The sequence below is a fragment of the Achroia grisella genome, unplaced genomic scaffold, assembly GCF_030625045.1.
Source record: "Achroia grisella isolate CSIRO2021 unplaced genomic scaffold, CSIRO_AGI_Agris_v1 utg841, whole genome shotgun sequence".
Taxonomy (NCBI): Eukaryota; Metazoa; Arthropoda; class Insecta; order Lepidoptera; family Pyralidae; genus Achroia; species Achroia grisella.
The window spans coordinates 234,783-261,788 of NW_026713039.1; the positions used below are offsets into that span (position 1 = coordinate 234,783).

Consider the following 27,006-nt stretch of genomic DNA (forward strand, 5'->3'; position numbering starts at 1 on the left):
AAAAGTTACAGTGGACCCCCGGTAGTCCGACAATCATTTTGCAGGGCAGTGTCGGACTATCGAATTTGTCGGATTATAGAGTACTGCCTAAGACCCCTCATAGTCCGAATTTTTTTACAAAAGAGTACCTTGTAATGCGACAAATTATAGATCCAATGATGATTCTTTGTATTATATACATATACAGTGGACCCCCGGTTATCCGACAAATGTTTTGCAGGGCAGTGTCGGACCATCGTTTTTGTCGGATTATAGAGTGCTGCTTAAGGGTCCTCTGCCTATAGTCCGGAATTTTTTACAAAAGAGTATCTTGTAATCCGACAAATTACAGATCCAGTGATAAGATTCTATGTTATATATGTATGTAATATTCAATAACAAATAATAGACAATGTCGGATTACAAGGGGGGCCGGATTAGACAGGGGCCGGATTACCGCGGGTTTATCGGAGAAGTATGGGAACGAAAACTGTGACACGAGAATTTTATATATAAGATAATAAAAAAAAACAATGGTACACATATAGAAGATAAAAAAAGGCCAAAAGGATGTCGCCACAAAAGAAGCGGCAGATAATATTATGTAATGTATATGTAAAAAACATTCAATACACATTTTGAATGTTTTTTCTATTTTATTATTTAATTGAATTAGTGCTGATCGGTAGTTTCTATTCACACACTTAAACTTAAAAATCTAAAGTAAGAATAAAATTATTTAAAAGAGCAACACACAAGTTTCCTGCTCGTTCTTCGTTCGTGATGAGACAGCTTTCCGAAAGAGAGCGGTAGATTAAAAAAAAAATGTGATGACTATTCAAAAGTGCTTCAATGTAAGTTTATTTGAATAAATGATTTTATATTCTATTCTATTCTATTCTACTATAAAATTGGTAAAAAAAAATTTAATTAAAAATTAAAAAATATTTTTATTATTACTATGTACCAAATAAACTATTTTCTTTCTTTTTTTTAGGTACAGATTTTCTAAACTCTTTGCTGAAACAGCAATTGACTGACCGTTGCTATTTCAACGTCTTGTCATTCATTCATCAGTCACCTATCAGTTTTGTCGACATCTCTTAACATATACATATAATGTTATAAAATTTCAAGTTGTATATAAAATTTCTGAGTTTTTCCTTTCGGGTTCAAATGTTGCCGGTTCTGTTCCTGGTTGCGACATATTTGTGCCAGAATGCTGCACCGTACCAACAATACGAGGATCCTGAAGATGGTGACGGCAGCGATGATGACTTCGACGATCATTATGAAGAGGAAGGTACTATTACTATTAAGAGATGTAATTATAATAGTCTAAATTGGCCTGAAAAAGATTCAAATCATTACATAGACGACCGCGGTGGTCTAGTGGTTTAGCACACCGCTTTACGTCCGATGGTCGCGGGTTCGATTCCTCGCACGACACAAACAATTGTATTCATGAGTATAACTGTTTGTGTCGGTCTGGGTGTTTTCTATATATAATATGTATGTATTTACGAAAAAAATATATATCTATGTATTTGTATCATTTGTCTAGTACCCATAACACAAGCTTTAGCTAGCTTAACTTGGGTCTAGATGGCGTTGTGTGAATTGTCCTAAGATTATTATTATTATAATGTATAAGAACAGAAGCGATTAGGTCCCAATCTGGCAGGTTTGTTAGTTAGTTTAGTAGTTATCCGTAGTGTTATGGCCGGTAAATAAAATCCCAGGGTTACTTCACTGGTTTAATTTCTTGATAGTTACAACTTGCTGACCGTACTGAACTACTGAACTGAATATATAATACTGTACTGCGTAGGAATATACTGAACTGGTACTGGAATAATTTTTCATATTATTATTGGGTCGTCCGCTGGTCCTAACTGGACCGCTGGGTACGGGCCCCGAGCTTGCGCTCCTTGCCCGGGCATTCTGCTGGGGTGAACCACCCCAGCGTCGTTCTTTTACCGGCCGACCTGCCGGCCGGCCGGAGGGCGGCTGCTTTTCAGCAGCCGCCTGTGGGCGTTGTGTGGCGGGAATCATTATGTCGCTCGCCGAGCCGGCTTAACGCCGCCACGTCACGTAAATGACGTGATCACTCGGTGGAGAGTAGGTCGCGCGGGAGCGCGCGAGTGGCGTCCGGTGGGCGCGCGTGGAGAGGGGCGAGGTCGCGCAGGTGCGCTTCGCGCCCGCTGTCCGCGCGCGAGAACATCGCGCGCGTCAACCGGACGACGAACTGCTCCACCGATGGGACCTTGAGGTCGCGGGCGATCACGTCATTACGGACGTACCGTCCGGCATTTGTGCACAGACGGAGGGCGGCGTTCTGTTGGACCTGCAGTCTCCGCCGCTGTGAGGCCGAGCACAGTGCGTACCATGCGGGGGCGGCATATGTGAGCCGCGAACGAATGTAGGTCTTATAAATGCCTACTTTCGTCCGCAGCTGCAGCCTGGATTGTAAGACCGGTCGCAGCATAGCGCGCGCGGCCTTGGCTTGGGTGACAACCCGGTCCACCTGCGGCTTCATACGCAGCGACCGGTCGATTTCTACCCCTAGGTAACGCACTGTGCGTTCCCACTGTATGGGCTGGCCTCTAAGTAAGAGGGGCGGCGGGCATTTGCACCCGGGGCGGGTAAGCAGCGCCACCGTTTTACCCACGTTAACGGTGGTACGCCACTTATCCAGCCACTCGGGGAGCAGGTCCAACAGCCGCTGCATTTTGCGAGCGGCTGCGTAGGCTCGGCGAGACGACGTAAGGAAGGCACTGTCGTCGGCGAAAAGAGCGAGGACGACATCCCTCTCTCCCTCTCGGAGCTCATCCCTCAAGGTGGGGATGTCGTCTGTGTACGTCGCGTAGAGCGCTGGCGAAATGCAGCTGCCCTGCGGGACTCCGGCGGCAATTGGGCGTGTGGTAGAGTCACAGTTCTCGACCGAAACATAGAAGCTCCGGCCCGAGAGGAACGAGTCCACTACTCGCACGTATGCTGACGGCGTGTTGGTGTCGAGCAGCTTTGACACCAAACCGTCGTGCCACACACGGTCGAACGCCTTCTCTATATCGAGAAATACGCCGACCGTGTAGTGGCCGCGGTTGTGCTCGACAGCCATATGGTGGAGCACGCGCGTCAGCTGCAAAGTCGTCGAGTGTCCGCCTCTGAAACCGAACTGCTCGTCGCGAGGCGACAGAGTCGGTCTCAGGCGGCGGAGCAGGAGGCGCTCGAACGACTTTGCTACGTGCGAGAGCAGAGTGATGGGCCGGTAGCTTGCCGGCAGGCGCTTGTCCTTGCCGGGTTTCGGGAGGACTATGACTCTACCCAACTTCCAGTTGGTAGGGAAGTGGCCGGTCCGGAGTATACCGTTGTAGAGCCTAGCTAAACACGCTAGGGCTCTACGGGGCAGCTGTGCGAGCGCTGCGGTGCTGATCCGTCCGCTCCGGGCGCTTTGCGCTTCGGCAGGCGGCTGACGAGCCGCCTTACCTCGCCGGGCGAAACGAAGCTCACTTCGTTTACGTCCGGCGACGGAGCGGTACGGAAATCGCATACGCGACGTACGACTCGCTCGTGGTGCTCGACGACAGTGCTGGGTGCGTCGGCGGCGATTGGATTGGCCGTGAATTGCCCCTCCAAGTGCTGTGCCAGGATTTCTGCCCGGTCTTGGGCTGCGTAACGACGTCTGCCCGTCTCGTCAAGCAACGGGCAGACGGGGGGTCGTGCATTGGTGAGCTGTCGATTGAGTTTGTGCAGGTCGGTATCGTGTTCACCAGCCCGGGATATGACACCATCCCAGGCGGCTCCACGCCAATCCCGCACTCCCTCCGACAGCTCTGCAGCCAAGCAGTTGAGCTCACGCTTGACCCGCGGGCAACGGGTTCGGGCCCATAGGCGACGGAGATTCTTTTTCCGGGCGAGTTTTTCGCGCCGATGGTGTGGCAATTCCTCTCGACGGCGAGAAGCCACGTTTATTGTGGTAGTTGCCGCCTCCACTGCGGTGCGGATTCGCTCCGTTATGAGTGTGGAGGCGGCTTCGACACCCGCTGGCGATGATAGTTCGCCGTCGAGGTGTAGATGCTCCAATTCTGCGCGAAAAACACGCCAATCCATCCGCCGCCTCGACGGTCTCGTCGGTGTGGTGGTGATGGAGAGGTCAAGCGTGGCTAGAACTGGGAGGTGCTGCGTGTCAAGGTCGTACAGCACCTCCAGTAAGACCGGGCAAGGCACAGCCTGCACTAGGGCAATGTCCAGAACGTCTGGGCTATGTGTGGGATTTGAGGGTACGTGGGTTGGGTGCGCTGGGCCCAACACCTCGTACCCGTGGATCTGCGAATCCTGGAGGAGTCTTCGACCTATCGGCGAGCACAGACGGGAACCCCAAGCCGTGTGCTTCGCGTTTAGGTCGCCCATAAGTAGGGTGGGACTCCTCCCATCCAGAACGTTCCGGACATCGGAGGGGCTGAAATCCAGTCCCGGGGGACGGTAAGCTGCCAGGACCTTCAGTTCCGCGCCGTCGACGTTGATGCTGACTCCTATGGAGCGCATGACGCGGAACTCGGGGCGCTCTAACTCCACGTGGACTACGTCCCGACGGACTAGTACCGCCGTACCGCGGTACGCAATGCCCGCCGGTGACGTTTCGTCGCGTCTATACACGTGGTAGTTAGGCACCCTCAACGTCTCCTTTTCTGTGAGCTTCGTTTCACCCAGGAGTATGATGTGCACATCCTGGGTGCGAGCTAGGAGATGGAGGTCCTGGACTTTATCCTTTATTCCCCCGGGGTTCCAGTACACAATGCGCAGGCTAGTACCCGCCATTTGTGTACTGTTGGATTTTGGCCAATCCATTTAATGCCGCCGACTTTGTGTCCGCGCCGGCCGCGAGCGTTGTTAGCAGCTCCGTCAACAGGCTAATAAGCATGTTCAGTGCTCTGTCGAAGGGCGCTTGTGTGAAGGGCGCGGGCGCGGCGTGTGCCGAACGCGGCGCGGGGTATGTGGGAGGCGCGGGAGGTGCGCGTCTTACGTCCGCCAAAAGCGGCTTGAATGCCACTCTCGGCACATTGTGTGCCGGTGGCGCCGCCTGGCGGCGACGTGGCGCTGCACGCGGGCCCTGATTTGGGACGGCATGCATGGGAAGGGAGGGGGGTGCGTTGTACGCAAATATTGGGGTGGGATCAGGTAGGAAGGGGATTGGGGTTGATGCCGTCACGGGCTCATCTCCGCGCCTCTTCTTGCCGCGTCTTCGGCGGCGGCGCTTTTTAATTGCACCGGCGTCGGCGCCTCGTTGCGTCGGTTCGTTAGCCGGCGCCATTAGGTTGGCGCCAGCGGTTTCCTCGACCGTTATTACGGGAGGGGGAGCCTGGGCGACGTATGTAGGCGCCGCGGTGGGATTGTTGCGCCGCCGTTGCTGCGCCGTGGGCGCCATCGACGTCGCAGTGGGGACGGGGGGACGGGGTTTGATTCCCCTCTGCCGGACCTCTCTTTTGTACACCGGGCACTTCCGGTCGTTGGCGGTGTGCGGCTTTGCGCAATTGGCGCAGGTCGGCTTTTGGTCACGCGGCCTGTCGCAGTTCGCCGCCGGGTGCTCCCCACCACAGCGAACGCATTTTACAGGCCGGTGACAATTGGCCGATGCATGGCCGAATGCCTGGCATCTGTGGCATTGTGGCAGCACCGATGCCGGCTTCCACGCCTCAACGACGACGCCCCGCATGTACAGGAGCTTATCAGTCGCGTACAAGCGTGTGAGCTCGTCCCTGTCCATGGGGTCGAGTTGGGCGTGGAAAATGCAGCCGGGGCGGCCGCGACGCGCGGGTATGCCCCGCACTAGCCGCACTCCGAACCCCTTCTCCTGCAGTGCCTCCGCAATCTTGTCATTGGGCGTGTCGGCTGGGAGTCCTCTTATCGCCACCTTAGTGGGCAGTTCGGAGGCCAGACTATAAAAGTACCAACTTATTGTTGGGTCCTTTTCGCTGGCCTCTACCAAATACCTTTGGACGGCACGGAATTCTTCGTCCGTCCTAGGTAGGAATCTGACCCACGTGCCGTAGGGTCTTGCGTTGGGTGCCTCCCCTAGTACGCGCCTGAGCTGGTCGAAGTGGCGCGTCCAGTTAGGGAGGCGTTCTGCCACTATGGGGGGGTATTTTCCTCGCCCTGTGGCGGGTTCAGCGCCTGCGTCGGCGTTCCTCGTCTGAGAGGGGAGGGGCGGAGCGAGGGCCGGGGCAATTGAGGTGGCAGGGGCTGGGGTGGCGGGGGCCGCGGTGGCGGGACCCGCCGCTACTGTCGCGAATGACGGCGGGGTTCGTCGTCGCGGCGAGGGGACGGGGGGGAGCATCGGCTCGGGCGATTGTGAAACCGCCTCGAGTGCCACATAAGAAGTGGCGTCATATCCACCCCTATCTAATGTGTAGGAACGGGGTAGTGGCGAGGGTGCTCGCGATGTCTCGGGCGACGACGCTGGTGACGGCGACGAGCATGCGTCACCGTAAAATCGCCTGTCTTCCTCTCCCTCCTCGCTCCCGCTATCTGGCGGGGGGGAGGGTGAGCGCGGAGGGGGTGAAGGCTTTCGCCGCACGGTACCCGACTGGGACGGTAGGGGTTGGTAGCCCTTGTCCACAAGCCGGATTCTCGGCGTCGGCGGCACCTTCACTAGGTCAAGGTCGCGGGGGGGGGACTCCTCTACGTCCCTCCGTTTGTCGCCTCTAGCGGGCGAGGTCGGCGACGGCGGTGCGCGTCTTTTAGATGGGCCAGGTTGCGCGCATCTTTCCCCTCTGCCTGGTTCCCGGTCGGCGGCATCATTGCCGCTTCCCGCGAGGGCAGAGGGGGTGCCCTTGGATGCCGGGCGAGCGTGGAAGGTCCCCAGCTCAGTGGCGGGGACCAACTTGGTCGGGTTCCTTAAATCCCGACGCACAACAGTTCGGGGAGCTCCCCTGTCAGGAGGTTTCCTGGGGGCTTTGCCCCTTTGCGACATCACAACACGAAAGGGTGATGTACTAGGAAAGGGGACTGGAGGGGTGGAAGAGGGTGGTGTGGGGGCTAGAACCCCACGACGAACCTACCGAAAAGTAGGGAATTCCGCCCTGAAAGGGCAGGTGGTCGCACTGTAAGACAGTCGCAAGTGGATTGCAGCAACGAATTTGCGTCAACAAATTCGGTCTGCAATCCTAGCGCGTTCTCTCGCTAAACAAAGTACACTCTGTGTAGTTGGATTACGCACTGTATCGCTCTCAACAATTTGCGCAAGTGGGCACCAGTTGCGGGGCTCACTCTGGAGACTCGACGGCAAACCGGAATCTCACAGAGGATCACACGACCAACGGTAAACTCAGCAAGCAACAAATTGGAAAGCTAATTTTTCATAGTCAGTCGAGGTCGTCCGCTGGTCCTTACGGACCGCCGGGTGCGGGCCTCGAGCATAAGCTCTTTGCCCGGGCGTACTGCTGGGGTGTGCCACCCCAGCGTCGTTCGTTTACCGGCCGGCCTGCCGGCCGGCCGGAAGCCGGCTGCTTCCCAGCAGCCGGCTGAGGGAGTCGTGTGGGAGGACTGTTTAAGTCGCTCGCCGAGCCGGCTTAACGCCGCCACGTCACGTAAATGACGTGATCACTCGGTGGAGAGTAGGTCGCGCGGGAGCGCGCGAGTGGCGTCCGGTGGGCGCGCGTGGAGAGGGGCGAGGTCGCGCAGGTGCGCTTCGCGCCCGCTGTCCGCGCGCGAGAACATCGCGCGCGTCAACCGGACGACGAACTGCTCCACCGATGGGACCTTGAGGTCGCGGGCGATCACGTCATTACGGACGTACCGTCCGGCATTTGTGCACAGACGGAGGGCGGCGTTCTGTTGGACCTGCAGTCTCCGCCGCTGTGAGGCCGAGCACAGTGCGTACCATGCGGGGGCGGCATATGTGAGCCGCGAACGAATGTAGGTCTTATAAATGCCTACCTTCGTCCGCAGCTGCAGCCTGGATTGCAAGACCGGTCGCAGCATAGCGCGCGCGGCCTTGGCTTGGGTAACGGCCCGGTCCACCTGCGGCGTCATACGCAGCGACCGGTCGATTTCCACCCCTAGGTAACGCACTGTGCGTTCCCACTGGATGGGCTGGCCTCTCAATACGAGGGGCGGCGGATATTTGCCCCCGGGGCGGGTAAGCAGCGCCACCGTTTTACCCACGTTAACGGTGGTACGCCACTTATCCAGCCACTCGGGGAGCAGGTCCAACAGCCGCTGCATTTTGCGAGCGGCTGCGTAGGCTCGGCGAGACGACGTGAGGAAGGCACTGTCGTCGGCAAATAGAGCGAGGACGACATCCCTCTCTCCCTCTCGGAGCTCATCCCTCAAGGTGGGGATGTCGTCTGTGAATTTTTCATTATTATCGGGTCGTCCGCTGATCCTTTATATGGACCGCTGGGTACGGGCCCCGAGCTTACGCTCCTTACCCGGGCATACTGCTGGGGTATACCACCCCAGCGTCGTTCGTTTACCGGCCGGCCTGCCGGCCGGCCGGAAGCCGTCTGCTTCCCAGCAGCCGGCTGAGGGAGTCGTGTAAGAGGACTATAAGTCGCTCGCCGAGCCGGCTTAACGCCGCCACGTCACGTAAATGACGTGATCACTCGGTGGAGAGTAGGTCGCGCGGGAGCGCGCGAGTGGCGTCCGGTGGGCGCGCGTGGAGAGGGGCGAGGTCGCGCAGGTGCGCTTCGCGCCCGCTGTCCGCGCGCGAGAACATCGCGCGCGTCAACCGGACGACGAACTGCTCCACCGATGGGACCTTGAGGTCGCGGGCGATCACGTCATTACGGACGTACCGTCCGGCATTTGTGCACAGACGGAGGGCGGCGTTCTGTTGGACCTGCAGTCTCCGCCGCTGTGAGGCCGAGCACAGTGCGTACCATGCGGGGGCGGCATATGTGAGCCGCGAACGAATGTAGGTCTTATAAATGCCTACTTTCGTCCGCAGCTGCAGCCTGGATTGTAAGACCGGTCGCAGCATAGCGCGCGCGGCCTTGGCTTGGGTGACAACCCGGTCCACCTGCGGCTTCATACGCAGCGACCGGTCGATTTCTACCCCTAGGTAACGCACTGTGCGTTCCCACTGTATGGGCTGGCCTCTCAGTAAGAGGGGCGGCGGGCATTTGCACCCGGGGCGGGTAAGCAGCGCTACCGTTTTACCCACGTTAACGGTGGTACGCCACTTATCCAGCCACTCGGGGAGCAGGTCCAACAGCCGCTGCATTTTGCGAGCGGCTGCGTAGGCTCGGCGAGACGACGTAAGGAAGGCACTGTCGTCGGCGAAAAGAGCGAGGACGACATCCCTCTCTCCCTCTCGGAGCTCATCCCTCAAGGTGGGGATGTCGTCTGTGTACGTCGCGTAGAGCGCTGGCGAAATGCAGCTGCCCTGCGGGACTCCGGCGGCAATTGGGCGTGTGGTAGAGTCACAGTTCTCGACCGAAACATAGAAGCTCCGGCCCGAGAGGAACGAGTCCACTACTCGCACGTATGCTGACGGCGTGTTGGTGTCGAGCAGCTTTGACACCAAACCGTCGTGCCACACACGGTCGAACGCCTTCTCTATATCGAGAAATACGCCGACCGTGTAGTGGCCGCGGTTGTGCTCGACAGCCATATGGTGGAGCACGCGCGTCAGCTGCAAAGTCGTCGAGTGTCCGCCTCTGAAACCGAACTGCTCGTCGCGAGGCGACAGAGTCGGTCTCAGGCGGCGGAGCAGGAGGCGCTCGAACGACTTTGCTACGTGCGAGAGCAGAGTGATGGGCCGGTAGCTTGCCGGCAGGCGCTTGTCCTTGCCGGGTTTCGGGAGGACTATGACTCTACCCAACTTCCAGTTGGTAGGGAAGTGGCCGGTCCGGAGTATACCGTTGTAGAGCCTAGCTAAACACGCTAGGGCTCTACGGGGCAGCTGTGCGAGCGCGGCGGTGCTGATCCCGTCCGCTCCGGGCGCTTTGCGCTTCGGCAGGCGGCTGACGAGCCGCCTTACCTCGCCGGGCGAAACGAAGCTCACTTCGTTTACGTCCGGCGACGGAGCGGTACGGAAATCGCATACGCGACGTACGACTCGCTCGTGGTGCTCGACGACAGTGCTGGGTGCGTCGGCGGCGATTGGATTGGCCGTGAATTGCCCCTCCAAGTGCTGTGCCAGGATTTCTGCCCGGTCTTGGGCTGCGTAACGACGTCTGCCCGTCTCGTCAAGCAACGGGCAGACGGGGGGTCGTGCATTGGTGAGCTGTCGATTGAGTTTGTGCAGGTCGGTATCGTGTTCGCCAGCCCGGGATATGACACCATCCCAGGCGGCTCCACGCCAATCCCGCACTCCCTCCGACAGCTCTGCAGCCAAGCAGTTGAGCTCACGCTTGACCCGCGGGCAACGGGTTCGGGCCCATAGGCGACGGAGATTCTTTTTCCGGGCGAGTTTTTCGCGCAGATGGTGTGGCAATTCCTCTCGACGGCGAGAAGCCACGTTTATTGTGGTAGTTGCCGCCTTCACTGCGGTGCGGATTCGCTCCGTTATGAGTGTGGAGGCGGCTTCGACACCCGCTGGCGATGATGGTTCGCCGTCGAGGTGTAGATGCTCCAATTCTGCGCGAAAAACACGCCAATCCATCCGCCGCCTCGACGGTCTCGTCGGTGTGGTGGTGGTGGAGAGGTCAAGCGTGGCTAGAACTGGGAGGTGCTGTGTGTCAAGGTCGTACAGCACCTCCAGTAAGACCGGGCAAGGCACAGCCTGCACTAGGGCAATGTCCAGAACGTCTGGGCTATGTGTGGGATTTGAGGGTACGTGGGTTGGGTGCGCTGGGCCCAACACCTCGTACCCATGGATCTGCGAATCCTGGAGGAGTCTTCGACCTATCGGCGAGCACAGACGGGAACCCCAAGCCGTGTGCTTCGCGTTTAGGTCGCCCATAAGCAGGGTGGGACTCCTCCCATCCAGAACGTTCCGGACATCGGAGGGGCTGAATTCCAGTCCCGGGGGACGGTAAGCAGCCAGGACCTTCAGTTCCGCGCCGTCGACGTTGATGCTGACTCCTATGGAGCGCATGACGCGGAACTCGGGGCGCTCTAACTCCACGTGGACTACGTCCCGACGGACTAGTACCGCCGTACCGCGGTACGCAATGCCCGCCGGTGACGTTTCGTCGCGTCTATACACGTGGTAGTTAGGCACCCTCAACGTCTCCTTTTCTGTGAGCTTCGTTTCACCCAGGAGTATGATGTGCACATCCTGGGTGCGAGCTAGGAGACGGAGGTCCTGGACTTTATCCTTTATTCCCCCGGGGTTCCAGTACACAATGCGCAGGCTAGTACCCGCCATTTGTGTACTGTTGGATTTTGGCCAATCCATTTAATGCCGCCGACTTTGTGTCCGCGCCGGCCGCGAGCGTAGTTAGCAGCTCCGTCAACAGGCTAATAAGCATGTTCAGTGCTCTGTCGACGGGCGCTTGTGTGAAGGGCGCGGGCGCGGCGTGTGCCGAACGCGGCGCGGGGTATGCGGTGTATGTGGGAGGCGCGGGAGGTGCGCGTCTTACGTCCGCCAAAAGCGGCTTGAATGCCACTCTCGGCACATTGTGTGCCGGTGGCGCCGCCTGGCGGCGACGTGGCGCTGCACGCGGGCCCTGATTTGGGACGGCATGCATGGGAAGGGAGGGGGGTGCGTTGTACGCAAATATTGGGGTGGGATCAGGTAGGAAGGGGATTGGGGTTGATGCCGTCACGGGCTCAACTCCGCGCCTCTTCTTGCCGCGTCTTCGGCGGCGGCGCTTTTTAGTTACACCGTCGTCGGCGCCTCGTTGCGTCGGTTCGTTAGCCGGCGCCATTAGGTTGGCGCCGGCGGTTTCCTCGACCGTTATTACGGGAGGGGGAGCCTGGGCGACGTATGTACGAGGCGCCGCGGTGGGATTGTTGCGCCGCCGTTGCTGCGCCGTGAGCGCCGTCGACGTCGCAGTGGGGACGGGGGGACGGGGTTTGATTCCCCTCTGCCGGGCCTCTCTTTTATAAACCGGGCACTTCCGGTCGTTGGCGGTGTGTGACTTTGCGCAGTTGGCACAGGTCGGCTTTTGGTCACGCGGCCTGTCGCAGTTCGCCGCCGGGTGCTCCCCACCACAGCGAACGCATTTTACAGGCCGGTGACAATTGGCCGATGCATGGCCGAATGCCTGGCATCTGTGGCATTGTGGCAGCACCGATGCCGGCTTCCACGCCTCAACCACGACGCCCCGCATGTACAGGAGCTCATCCGTCGCGTACAAGCGTGTGAGCTCGTCCCTGTGCATGGGGTCGAGTTGGGCGTGGAAAATGCAGCCGGGGCGGCCGCGACGCGCGGGTATGCCCCGCACTAGCCGCACTCCGAACCCCTTCTCCTGCAGTGCCTCCACAATCTTTTCATTGGGCGTGTCGGCTGGGAGTCCCCTTATCGCCACCTTGGTGGGCAGTTCGGAGGCCAGACTATAAAAGTACCAACTTATTGTTGGGTCCTTTTCGCTGGCCTCTATTAAATACCTTTGGACGGCACGGAATTCGTCGTCCGTCCTTGGCAGGAATCTGACCCCACTGCCGAAGGGTCGTGCATTTGGAGCCTCCCCCAGGACGCGCCTGAGCTGGTCGAAGTGGCGCGTCCAGTTAGGGAGGCGTTCTACCACTATGGGGGGGTATTTGCCTCTCCCTGTGGTGGGTTCTACGCCCGTACCGGCGACCTTACCCTGTGAGGGCATTTGCGGGGCTGGAGCCGTGGTGGCGGGGGTTGGGGTGGCGGGGCCTGCCACTACTGCCGCAAAGGACGGCGGGGTTCGTCGTCGCGGCGAGGGGACGGGGGGGAGCATCGGCTCGGGCGATTGTGGCACCGATTCAAGTGCCGCATATGACGTGGCATCATACTCGCCCCTATCTAGCGTATAGGAGCGAGGTAGCGGCGAGGGCACACGCGAGGGTGCTGGCGAAGGCTCAGGCGAGGTCGCAGGCGACGCATGTACGTCGCCGTAAAAACGCCTGTCTTCCCCTTCCTCCTCGCTCCCGCTATCCGGCGGGGGGGAGGGTGAGCGCGGAGGGGGTGAGGGCTTTCGCCGCACGGTACCCGACTGGGACGGTAAGGGTTGGTAGCCCTTGTCCACGAGCCGGATTCTCGGCGTCGGCGGCGCCTTCACTAGGTCGAGGTCGCGGGGGGGGGACTCCTCTACGTCCCTCCGTTTGTCGCCTCTAGCGGGCGAGGTCGGCGACGGCGGTGCGCGTCTTTTGGATGGGCCAGGTTGCGCGCATCTTTCCCCTCTGCCTGGTTCCCGGTCGGCGGCATCATTGCCGCTTCCCGCGAGGGCAGAGGGGGTACCCTTGGATGCCGGGCGAGCGTGGAAGGTCCCCAGCTCAGTGGCGGGGACCAGTTTGGTCGGGTTCCTCAGATCCCGACGCACAACAGTTCGGGGAGCTCCCCTGTCAGGAGGTTTCCTGGGGGCTTTGCCCCTTTGCGACATCACGACACGAAAGGGTGATGGACTAGGAAAGGGGACTGGAGGGGTGGAAGAGGGTGGTGTGGGGGCTGGAACCCCACGACGAACCTACCGAAAAGTAGGGAATTCCGCCCTGAAAGGGCAGGTGATCGCACTGTAAGACAGTCGCAAGTGGATTGCAGCAACGAATTTGCGTCAACAAATTCGGTCTGCAATCCTAGCGCGTTCTCTCGCTAGACAAAGTACACTTTGTGTAGCTGGATTACGCACTGTATCGCTCTCAACAGTTTGCGCAAGTGGGCACCAGTTGCGGGGCTCACTCTGGAGACTCGACGGCGAACCGGAGTCTCACAGAGGATCACACGACCAACGGTAAACTCAACAAGCAACAAACTGGAAAGCGACAATTTTTCATACAAATTTCGTTGGTTACGTATTCCGGAGGCAATACCTTATTGTGAGCTCCGTGTTTTTAGCTCGATTCTAAAGTTAATTTTCATTATGACTTTTGGAGTTTTTCGATGTTATTACCTCTGTAACACGTTTTCCCCCTTATAATTCTTATTTACATGTGAACTTTGCATAATTCTCTATCTAAAAAGTACACATACATAATCATCACAATAGTATTTCTTATAAATATAAGGTAAATTATCTTTAACTTACATCGATTTTTACATTTAACCATAGTGGAATACTACAACTATAACAGGAACATTACTTATATCTAGTTCGTTATAGTTATTTGAACATATAGCTTATATTTACATAACTGAATACTGTTTACATATATTATTGCTCGTTTTTTCATATATCATACTGTTCGTTTCATTTACATTATTTTAAACTTATCTATATGATATTACGCGTTGTATTTTAATTTTACATTATTATTGATCTTATTCTACGTTATTTCACGCTGTCCTCTACACGTAGATTCGCCACAATGGTATAAAACAGTCGCTCTCGCTGTCTGTCCGTCCCTATGTATGCTTAAATCTTTAAAACTACGCAACGGATTTTAAGCGGTTTTTTTTTTAATATATAGAGTGATTCAAGAGGAAGGTTTATATATATAATACATGTACACTCGTGCGAAGATGGAGCGAGTAGAGTGTCATATCTGTATAGTATAGTCTGTAAAAAAGGTTTTTAAATTACTCTTCAATTTCTTTTCAATTAGAGTTTGTAAATGTTTTTGTAGAAAAAACTTAAAATACAAAGAGCTGCAATAGTAGTGCAAGAAGCACAAATTAATGGTGACGATTTAAGCTTTGAAGTCGGCTACCGCAAGGGAAACTCCAAGTAGCGCCCGTGACTTGTGACACGGGTGTAGGTTTAAAAGGCCCTTTTAGAATGCATTAACACTCACCTTCACTACTTGCAGCTTCCCCCCAGGCCCAACTAAGACCGGGATAAACCCATTTCTAATACAATTCACTTTAGTATCCAAAACACAACCGGCGCGCTCTGCGCTCGTCGACTGAATGCCGCAGTTCACCCAACGAAAGAGGATTATTCAACTACCGACCTCCGTATTTATAGACCGAAGTCAGTGTAGTAGTTCGGTCTATAAATACTAGATGGCGCTATTTACAAGTATTATTAGTAATAATCCTTACATTGGATACTTTATTAGTACTAAACACAAACTACATTCTTTTAATATCTTTTTAAAATATCGTATTTTTTCTACAATAATAATAATAATAATAATAATAATAATAATCTCAGGAAAATTCACACAGCGCCATCTAGACCCAAGTTAAGCTAGCTAAAGCTCTACAATAATGATGTGAACTCTAACAGTAGAATATTAAAATCTCTCTATTACGTCAGTGTAGCTGTCATCCCGGCAACAGCAGGAGACCTCAAGTCGTACGACATTGATTTCTCCAAAATGAGGCGGTACAACACCCCCCCGCGTACACTAAGTCCTCAAGAAATAAAAGATGTCAAAGGTAAACAGATCTTAGAATATCATCTTTATCTTTTTAGACGACCTCGGTGGTCTAGCGGTTTAGTATAGTGCTTTTCGTCCGATGGTCGCGGGTTCAATTCCTCGCACGGATCAAACATTTGTATTCATAATTATTTGTATCGATCTTGGTTTTTTCTATATATGCATCATCATCATTTAGAAAAAAAAAATATCTAAGTATTTATATCAGTTATCTAGTACCTATAACACAAGCTCTGCTTACATTGGTACTAGATGGCGCTGTGTGAATTGTTGCATGATATAATAATATATAATATAATAATAATATAACAAAATATATTATTCAACACGGGCAGACTCGGATCGGATGTCTAGTTCAATAAGTTTGCAAAAACTGAGATAAAAAAACTCGACTTCCAATGCCGCAAGTCATGTTCGCCACTTAGAGAAAACAACAGCATTGTCTATGGTTGGTATATTATGTATTTATGAAAAAAAAATTTACAAATACGTATCAGATATCTAGTACCCACATCCAATATCCTCATATCTTTGTTGGAAGTTACAAATTACTATTGTGGTGGATAATATTGTATATGTATGGACATATATATTTATATGTCGGTTGTTTATACATGTACAGAAAGCTATTGCATCTTGTAAAATAAATTGATGCAAAAAAGAGTAAAATAAAATCGTATATTTTCTTATGACAAAATTAACAACTCAAATTTATGTACATTCTTTTTAAAGTAAAAAAAAAAAAAAGTAGCTTTTAAGTATCCAGCACTACACTATGAAGTCCACAAGAACTATATTTAAATTTTTAATTCTCAGGTGCTTTGAAACAGATACTCGCTGATCGAGAAATAGACAATCAATTAACATTAATACATACTGACACTACAGTCATTAGTCGATATACAGAAACAGAACGCCCAGATACTGTTACTGAAGATCAATACACTGGGTTAACAAAACTCCAAGTCATAGACGAGAAAATATATGATGACTTGATAGACGAACTTATAAACAACGTCAAAAGAGACATTGCAACCGATAAACAGACAATTCTTGATGTTACTACATTAATAGATGAAAATGGTTTAGAATTTACTCTGCCTAGTCGATCATCCTGGGTTCCATTGACAAGAACTCCATCTTTAGATGAAGTGCATAGACAAGAGACAGATGAAACTAACAGTATGCCGCGTCAAACTGATGTACCTGTTACATCTCCTCTGGTAACTGATATATCGTTTGCAACAGATGTAACAACTGAAACTGTTAATTTGCCTGACGATATTGCATCATCTAAAGCTAATACGTTGCCTGAAGTAAAGTTAGAAACTAGTGCATCCATAACTGACGCGTCATTTACTACATTTATAGTTGACAATTCTAAATCAGAAAATTATGATGAAACAACAACCCAGATGAACATATATGCAAGAGTACAAGCAACAACTGATAGATCAACGAATTGTACATCAACCGGATCGGCATTGGACGTACCGGCTCTTCTAGATATTATATCGAATTTAACGTATGATTACGAGTCAAATTTGACGCGAATGTTCAATGAGACGTTAAGGAAGTACAATATACCGACGTGCAAGACTCCGACAGAGGTTGAGGAGACTACAACGTTCCCTACAGAAGACGATTTCCAGAATGCAACAGTTGTAGCCAAGGTAGTGTCTTTTGTATTACTTGTAAAATAATCATCGCTAGTGTGGGGTGTTTATAGCAATTTAGTTATGAGTTACCAAGTTTACGCAGTTGAGTTTTGTACAACTAATAATAATAATCATCTTTATTTTTTTTATAACACAGGGGACAAACGAGCATGCGGTTCACCTCATGGTAAGTGATTATCGCCGCCCATGAGCACCCGCAACACCAGGTGTATTGCAAGTACGTTGTCGGCCGTTTAAAAAGGAATAAGCACTTTTCTTTGAGGTTTCAATATAGTATCGGTTCGGAAATACCCTTGCTGGAAGGTGATTCCACAATGTGGTTGTGCGTGGTGAGAAGTTTCTAGAAAACCGCACTGTGGTGTCTGTTTGTAACATTGATATAACCGTTTTTTACTACATGCATATGAATATCAAATACGGTACGTACACCAAAATAATATTTTGTACAATTTTTGTCTGTCTACCTGTTTGTTCCGGCTAATCTCTGAAATGACTGGACCGATTTTGACGGGACTTTTATTGGCAGGTAGCTGATGTAAAAAGGGGTAACTTAGGCTACTTTTATTTTAGAATATGAAAGTTAAATTCCACACTGCCGTAGTTTCCCCGAGATTTCGTCCGCGTGAATTGTTAGATTATTGGAAATAAAGATGATTTTTTTTTAATATTTACAGTTGTAAATAGTTTAAACTCAAAAATAACTTTATAACAAAACAATTTAATTGTAACCGTTTAACAATACATCTAAATTGAACTAATACGAATCAAAATGATAACTTCTTACATCGTTTATTTTTTTTTTTATACCACTTAGGTGGCAAACAAGTACGGCCCATCTGATGGTAAACGGTTACCGTAGCCTATGGACGCCTGAAAAATAACTTTATAACAAAACAACCCTTCTTGAAAAACCCCATGCTGTAGTCTCTCGAGAAACTCGGCAGGTAGTTCATTCCACAAATACATCTGTAAATTTAGCGTGTGGGGATGAATCCCTGTCGAATCAAAATGCCGTAGGCATCATGTCAAACAATTCATCAGAACACAGTCCGTTGTATATTCGGTAGAACACACAATATACTGCAAAAATAATTAACCACGAAAACTAATTACAAACAGAAATAATTAACCTCCAATTCAAATCAAACAAAACAACACTATGAACTTAGAAATATTATAACCGATAGCTAAACTAGCAGAGTAACGACCTAACAGTCGAAATCACAATGCGAGAGTGTGTCGGTGCCTTATTTTTAGGTCTACTCTAATGCTTTTGGCCGCAGTTGGCCTTTACAGCTTCACCGGACGATAGGGGGCGAGTGCAGATGGCACTCCAAACCCGCGGAAGGACTTATGGAGCGGCTGAAGGCCAACTCCTGCCTGACGGATACGACTTTAGTCTGAGGGCACCACTAGGGGTTCGAACCTCGGCTCAGGCCGTCGTAATTTGGATCCCCGTTTGAATTGGACGGGGGATCGATCGGAAGGGCGCCCGGGGACGCCGGTGTGGAGCACCCGGGCGCGCGCAGGCGGTTGAATGCGCGATATTGTATGTTTGAGGTCGTCGTCTTCGCCGGCGAGGACGGTGTCGTGTGTGTGTGTAAAAGTGTCGGGGTGGTGTTGGTGCCCAGAAGGCATCGCCTTTTATAGGGTCTCCCCACTCTTAATCTTCTTTCCATCAATAAATATAGAAAAAATTTTCATGTACAATGAACAATACATTGGTTGCAGTGCTTCGTTTGCGGACTGGATGTGACTGCTGTTCCCCAGAATGCGTACTGCGCAGATGCATTCGCCGGGGACTTCCTGCCACTGGTGCCAGTGGACCCTCGGGCGAGAGGCCATATCGCCAGATATAGGAAATATTGTCGATATTTGGACGTGTTAGTTTTTCATACACATCTCTTTTTATTTTTTATTTTATATCACAGGGGACAAATAAGCTTTTGATCGCCACATATAGGAAATATTGTCGATATGTGGACGTGTTAGTTTTTCATACACATCTCTTTTTATTTTTAATTTTATAGCACAGGGAACAAGGGACAAACAAGCTTTTGACTCACCTGGTAAGTCCGACCATGAGTACCAGCAACACCAAAAGAATTGTAAGTTTTTTTTTATACTACTATGGTGCCAAACAAGCATACGGCCTATCTGATGGTAAATGGTTACCGTAGCCTATGGACGCCTGAAGCACCAGGGGGGTCACGTGCGCGTTGCCGACCCTTAAGAAACCTTAATATAACCTTCTTGAAAACCCCATGCTGCAGTCTCGTGAGAAAACCCCGGCAGGAAGTTCATTCCACAACCTAAGTTCCACGTGTCATGTATATAACGTACTGTACGTACTAGTGTGGAATGAACTTCCTGCCGAGGTTTTCTCACGAGACTACAGCATGGGGTTTTTCAACAAGGGTATATTAAGGTTAATTGTTGCATGTCAGAAATGACAAGATGTGTAAAACTAAAAGATCTTAAAAACCACATGTACCACATTTCTAAGCAATATAATATATTAATTTCATTTCATTTTAAATATTCATATTTCACCAAAATCAAATCGCATAAAAAATTTTCTAAAAATAATCCAAAAAGGTGGACAAGGAGGTCGAAAATAAAGAAATAGAAATAGAAATCTTTATTCAAATAAACTAATTTCAAGCACTTTTGAATTATTTGAATATTTTGATTCTACCACTCATTCGGAACGCAGACTTCATCACAAGAAGAATGTACAAGAAACTTGAGTGTTGCTCTTTTTAATAGATGTTTTTTTACATAAATTTTTAAGTATAACAAGTGTGTATAATCAACAAATCGCTACGCACTCATTATTAGTGTAATCAGATAATATTCATGGATTAAATAAAAACATTATTGTCGTTAACGAATTCTTCAATTTTATAAACTTTTTTTCAATATTTTATTGACATTTAAATCTTTTTTCTGGAAGATTTATAACAGACTCTGGTAGTTTATTGTAAAACCTTACGCAATTGCCATAAAACGAATTACTAAATTACTAACGACATTTAGGTAAAATCAGTTTGTTATTGTTACGTAAGCTTTTATTGGTGCAATCACTAACTCTTTTGAAACTGTCTATATTCCTGGCATACATGATATTTTCATAAATATATAGAGAAAGAGAGAAAGGTAAACATCCAAACCGATACAAACAATCATATCTGTGAATACAAATGAACACAGATAACCAATATAAAGAATTATATTTTTATATGTGTCTGCAATCGATCCCGCAACCGTCGGAAGTAAAGCAGTGTTCTTAACCACTCGACCACCAAGGCTCTCATTTCTAAAAAATTAAAATTCAATATCTTATGTATAAAATTCTCGTGTCACAGTTTTCGTCCCATACTCCTCCGAAACAGCTTGACCGATTCTTATGAAATTTTGTGAGCGTATTGAGTAGGTCTGAGGATCGGATTTCATCCCCCTAAATGTAGGGGTAGTCCACCTCAATTTTTTTTTTTATTTTAAGGCAAAACAACGTTTGCCGGGCCAGCTAGTTAACTATAAATTCATTTCCATGCACCCTCAACCTGCTAGGAATAAATACATAACGACAGACCTGGAGCCCCGCTCGGTGTTCGGGCGATTCACCGGCGGCTGCTCCGTCCGGTGGGTGGACCTCAGCGGGATCTACACGCAGCGCACCTGCCGCAACAGACAGCACGCCGTCATGGGGAAACACTACGGCAGCAAGCGGATGGCAAAGCTGGAAATGGCGTTAAAGGTATCGAAGATTGGAACAATAATATTCACATTTTCGCCTGTACAATGAAGTGTAATTAGAATGAGATGGAATTAGGTGGAATGAGGTGGAATGAGTTAAACAGCGATCCTTTTTTGGTAATGGTACTGTGTTATAAAATGTGTAACTATATGTATCTGTTGATTTGAATGGAGTAAATATTTATATCATTATCTTATATATAAAATTCTCGTGTCACAGTTTTCGTTTCCATACTCCTCCGAAACGGCTTGACTGATTCTCATGAAGTTTTGTGAGCGTATTGAGTAGGTCTGAGAATCGACCAACATCTATTTTTTTTATTTTAAGGCAACACAACGTTTGCCGGGACAGCTAGTATAGTATAAAACAAAGTCGCTGTCGTTGTCTGTCCTTATGTATGCTTAAATCTTTAAAAATACGCAACGGATTTTGAAGCGGTATTTTAATAGTGATTCAAGAGAAAGGTTTATATGTATAATAGAGAGAGAATAATATAATAGAGAGAGAGAGAAAGGTTTATATGTATAATACATGTACACCCGTGCGAAGCCGGGGCGAGTAGCTAGTATCTAATAAAATTTAACGAGATTTAACTAAATTGAGTGAAATGGAACTACCGTGAATGAAACTAAATAGAAATCCTGTTTAGAATTTACATACATATGTTAGGGTTCACATCAATATTGTAGAAAAGTCCGATATTTTAAAATGTTATTAAAAGAAGGTAGTTTGTGTTTAGTACAAATGAAGTACCCAATGTAAAGATTATTAAAAATATTGTAAATAGCGCCATCTAGTATTTATATATCGAACTACTACACTGACTTCGGTCTATAAATACGGAGGTCGGTAGTTGAATAATCCTCTTCCGTTGGGTGAGCCGCGGCATTCAGTCGACGAGCGCAGAGCGTGCCGGTTGTGTTTTGGATACTAAAGTGAATTGTATTAGAAATGGGTCTATGCCGGTTTTAGTTGGGCCTGGGGGGAAGCTGCAAGTAGTGAAGGTGAGTGTTAATGCATTCTAAAAGGGCCTTTTAAACCTACACCCGTGTCACAAGTCACGGCCGCTACTTGGAGTTTCCCTTGCGGTAGCCGGCTTCAAAGCTTAAGTCGTCATCATTAATTAGTGCTTCTTACACAACTATTGTTAACTCTTTTTATTTTAAGTTTTTTCTACAAAAACATTTACAAACTCTAATTGAAAAGAAATTGAAGAGTAATTTAAAAACCTATTTTACTCTAAACCTATTTTAATCTATTAAAGAAATGCTTCAAAATCCGTTGCGTAGTTTTAAAGATTTAAGCATACATAGGGACGGACAGACAGCGAGAGCGACTGTTTTATGTCATTGTGGCGAATCTACGGATAACTACTAAACTAACTAACAAACCTGTCAGATTGGGACCTAATCGCTTCTGTTCTTATACATTATAATAATAATAATCTCAGGACAATTCACACAACGCCATCTAGACCCAAGTTAAGCTAGCTAAATCTTGTGTTATGGGTACTAGACAACTGATACATATAAGTAGAAACTTACGCAATATAAATAAGCTAATTTTACCTAAATGCCGTCTGCACAAAATCGGTAATTCATTCTATGGTTCGAACCCTAAGTCGTCATCATTAATTGGTGCTTCTTACATATAGATCGGCGACGGTTATCCCACCAGGTAGGAGATAAGCTTATTGCTCTACCAGTCATAAGAAAAATTGAGGACATCAATTTCTATTCATATTTGAATATGTTTTTTAATTTCAGGACGTAGACAATGGATGCCTAATTAGTCCAATGGCTTCCCTGGTACCATTTTCAAGAGGCGTATCTTTGTACGCACGTTTCCATGCCTGCGTTTGTACGGGGAATTGGTGTAACAGTGCGATTAGTAAGCAGCCGTGGATGGTGACTATATTCGTACTCTCATATACGGTTTTAATCACAGAGTAAATTATCATTATCACAAAACGTAGTGATTACTTGCTCATTGGTTGACGTCTTACGAGAAAGCTAAATTAAATTAATCTGTGCAGACATTAGTAGCGTTGAAATGCTATTAGAAAAAAAGTGGTTAGCACAGATTCATAAAAATAATATTGTGTCTATTCACTAGCAGAAAAAATAAACATATATTTTTTTAATATTTTGATTTTAAGAACACGCGCTTGTTTCATTATACAGCTTTCTGAATGGTAACTCCATTATTTTAGTTGTAATTTTGCAATTCAACAAAATTATTACGTGGCTATAAATAAATGTAATAATTTGATACTATGTATGTATGGTATTGAATTATGGAATGTGTATGAAATCTGCTGAAGTACATAAGAACAGAATTAATTGTACAAATATTTTTTATTTTCATATCAGATTCCTATTGTAAGATTCAAGTGAATTTATCAATAAAGTTTACATTCAAATTGATTTTTTATCATTGGTAAAAACCTATTTTATAATAATAGTAATAATAATCTCAGGACAATTCACACAGCGCCATCTAGACCCAAGTTAAGCTAGCTAAAGCTTGTGTTATGAGTACTAGAGAATTTTTTTTTCGTAAATACATACTTTTTATACATAGAAAACACCCAGACCGATACAAACAATCATACTCATAATACAAATGTTTGTGCCGTGCGAGGAATCGAACCCGCGACCATCGGACGTAAAACGGTGTGCTAGACCGCTAGACCACCGAGGTCGTATTTTGTAAATAGATATTTATAATTTTACATAATATAAAAGTCGCTTCCGATGTTTGTCTGAACTACACAACGAATTTTAAAGCAATTTTCAGCAATAGATAGTGATTCAAGAGGAAGGTATATATGTAGATATAATACAATATATATATACTTGTAAACCTTCTTCTTGAATGACTTCTTTTATAAATTTGACGGCCTCTTTGTTCTAGCGGTTTAGCTCTCGGCCTTGTTCCCGTTGGTCGCGGGTTCGATTCCACGCACGGGACAAACATTTGTATTCATGAGTATGATTGTTTATATCGGTCTGGATATTTTCTATGTATAATATGTATGTATTTACGAAAAAATTATCTATGTATTTATATCAGTTGTCTAGTATCCATAACACAAGCTTTAGCTAGCTTAACTTGGGTCTAGATGGCGCTGTGTGAATTGTCCTGAGATTATTATTATTGTATATATAGCTATGTATGTATAATTTAATCTGTACATATAAATAAAATTGGACTGTCTGTTTGTAACATTGAAATAACCGTTTTTACTACATGTATATGAATATAAATACGGTACATACACCAAAATAACAATTTTTACAATTTTATCTGTCTGTATGTTCCGGCTAATCTCTGAAATGGCTGAACCGATTTTAACGGGACTTTTATTGACAGGTAGCTGATGTAATAAAGAGTAACTAACTACTTTTATTTTAGAAAAATTCTTTAATAAACTTTATTGTTGAATTCCACACGGACTAAGTCGCAAGTACAGCTAGTTATATATATAGGTATGTATAAGGTAATATACAGATAATATATATATATATATATATATATATATATAAATATAAAATAAAGTCAATAAAGTCAATAGTTTCCACCCTACGCGTCCCCTCTGAAAATTTTTAAGAAGTCAAGATGGCGGCTCGCGCCCACCTGTTTGGCGCCATTGTGATTGGTGGGCGCCGCCCCCGCTGTGTATACCTACCCTCGACTTTATATACACAGTTTCGTGGAATTTTTACATTCGTACATCTTCATTACATAGTATAAAACAAAGTCGCTGTCGCTGTCTGTCCGTCCCTATGTATGCTTAAATCTTTAAAACTACGCACGATTTTGAAGCGATTTTTTAGTAATTCAAGAGGAAGGTTTATATGTATATATAATAAACATATAAACCTTCTTCTACTAATAATTCTACACCGCTTTACGACCGATGGTCGCGGGTTCGATTCCTCGCACGGCACAAATATTTGTATTCATGAGTATGATTGTTTGTATCGGTCTGGGTGTTTTCTATGTATAATATGTATGTATTTACAAAAAAAATATATCTATGTATTTGTATCAGTTATCTAGTACCCATAACACAAGCTTTAGCTAGCTTAACTTGGGTCCAGATGGCGCTGTGTGAATTGTCCTGAGATTATTATTATTATTATTATTATAATAATACATGTACACCCGTGCGAAGCCGGGGCGAGTAGCTAGGTACATTTAAAAATTACGTGTCACGACGTTTGTCCGCGATGGACTCCTAAACTACTGAACCAATTGCATATTTGATTTGCACATTGTGTGTAATTTGATCCAACTTGAAAGATAGGATAGCTTACATCTCAATTTATAGTCACAATATTATTTTATTCAAGAACCTTAGACACAGCAACGCGTGGCCGGGTCTACTAGTCCTAATATTATATTTCATATATTAAAATCTCAAAGAAAATACATATAAAACAAATTACTTTAAAGAATTTGCTTAGCTTAGTTATTTAAAGCTATTATCTGTACATATAAATAAAACTGTTTGTAATATTGAAATAACCGTCTTTTACAAACGGCCAACAGCATTTGAGTAGTCCGAAAAAAAACACTGTTTACGACTATGAAATCTTGGATGACAGGTATTATATATTCCGGCGTGAATTATCTAAAACACTGGAGTTACTTGTTTTTAGGAGGTTCCTTATCTGCAGAGCTTTATTACCAGCTGCTCACCCAACTCAGTCCGCAAGCATTGTCTTCCATCATCTCCGTCATCATCAGTCTCGCGGAGCCTTTCACCACATCAATATATGTGTAATCCTTGTTATAGTATTTATGTAATACTAGCTGTCCCGGCAAACGTTGTTTTGCCTTAATTTAAAATAAAAAAATAGGGGTGGACTACCCCTAACATTTAGGGGAATGAAAAATAGATGTTGGCCGATTTTCAGACCTACTTAATACGCTCACAAAATTTCATGAGAATCAGTCAAGCCGTTTCGGAGGAGTATGGTAACGAAAACTGTGACACGAGAATTTTATATATAAGATAAGTAGTTTAATAATATAATTCAGCACATTATTTACAGTTTATTCATACTTTATATATTTTGATAAAGAGCTAGAAGTATAATATTTATGTAATTTTTTTAGTATTAAAGTATAGTATAAGTAGGGAGCCAACAGAATATCAGCGCTGCAGAGTTATCTGTAGCATTATGCTGAGTTGGCTACATTTTCACTTTTGCGGCACATAAACTCACCTACATTTCTTTTATTAATTCGTGTTGTTTCTGTATCTCATGTATGTTATGTGTCTGTAATTGTCAATAAAGAATTTGTCTATCTATCTGTCTATAATAATATCTCAGGATAATTCACTACTTAGTCGTAAGCTAAGTAGAGCCTGGTTATTAGACAACTCATATAAATACTTAGACATATATTTTTTGTAAATACATACATATGTAATATACATAGAAAATAGACAGACCAATTCAAATTCAATTCAATAATCATTTATTCATGTACGACATTTTAGCCGCTTATGAACGTCAAATTTTTATATTATATTTTTTTCCCTACCGTCCAGTTCAATATATAGCTCCAATTGAGAAGAACTGAGAAGAAACTCAATTGAATTACTTGATTTTTAAGGCAGTTTATTTACAATATATATTTATACTAGCTGTACCGCGACTACGTCCGCGTAAATAATGAAAAAATATTTAATAACCTAACTCAATATAAGTCAAATAGAAAAGTTTCATCGTTTTAGCTTCAAAAATGATGATACAAAAAATCCATAAAATTCAAACAACAGCTTAAACCACGACATATCAAGACTGACTGTCTAGTGAAGGAAACAGGATCTCAAAAAAATTCAACAAAATATCTCTATTCACGTAGGTCTATTACAGACTCTTATGATATGTCAAATCTACCGTCAGTTCGGAATGATTTCGAGATGAGAAGAACTGACAAGAAACTCAGCTCGTATTATTTTCAAATTAATATTATACATGCTTACAATAATACAGATTCATTTTTAAATTATTATTTTTTTAAGTCTTAATGTTATTTGTACAGTTTTGAAGCCATTCATAGTAAAAGCTCATAAAACCGCATGACACTTAGTCACTTCATCTCGTCTCGAAATAAACACCATAACTTACTTCCAAGTCATCCCCGCGGATTAATCATACAATCAAC

The 27,006-nt window shown here is 47.1% G+C and overlaps 2 protein-coding genes across 2 annotated transcripts; one reads left to right on the forward strand and one right to left on the reverse strand.

Annotated features, from left to right (window-relative positions):
• Positions 1-970: 970 nt before the first annotated feature.
• LOC131852301 (uncharacterized) lies at positions 971-22,985 on the forward strand. The gene is made up of 6 exons (XM_059202977.1): positions 971-1,282; positions 15,263-15,379; positions 16,198-17,054; positions 18,792-18,943; positions 20,634-20,820; positions 22,587-22,985. The coding sequence occupies exons 1-6, from the start codon at positions 1,156-1,158 to the stop codon at positions 22,770-22,772; spliced, it is 1,626 nt and encodes a 541-aa protein (XP_059058960.1). The 5' UTR covers positions 971-1,155; the 3' UTR covers positions 22,773-22,985.
• Positions 7,495-8,069, reverse strand: LOC131852298 (uncharacterized). Its single transcript, XM_059202974.1, has one exon. The coding sequence runs from the start codon at positions 8,011-8,013 to the stop codon at positions 7,582-7,584; it is 432 nt and encodes a 143-aa protein (XP_059058957.1). The 5' UTR covers positions 8,014-8,069; the 3' UTR covers positions 7,495-7,581.
• Positions 22,986-27,006: the final 4,021 nt, after the last annotated feature.

Excerpts from the sequence above, each read along its gene's own strand:
- LOC131852298 (XM_059202974.1), bottom strand. The coding sequence starts at position 8,013 with ATGACGCCGCAGGTGGACCGGGCCGTTACCCAAGCCAAGGCCGCGCGC.
- LOC131852301 (XM_059202977.1), top strand. The coding sequence starts at position 1,156 with ATGTTGCCGGTTCTGTTCCTGGTTGCGACATATTTGTGCCAGAATGCT. Across the intron at positions 1,283-15,262 it reads CGATCATTATGAAGAGGAAG|CTGTCATCCCGGCAACAGCA; the intron begins GTACTATTACTA and ends ACGTCAGTGTAG. Across the intron at positions 17,055-18,791 it reads ATGCAACAGTTGTAGCCAAG|TGCTTCGTTTGCGGACTGGA; the intron begins GTAGTGTCTTTT and ends CATTGGTTGCAG.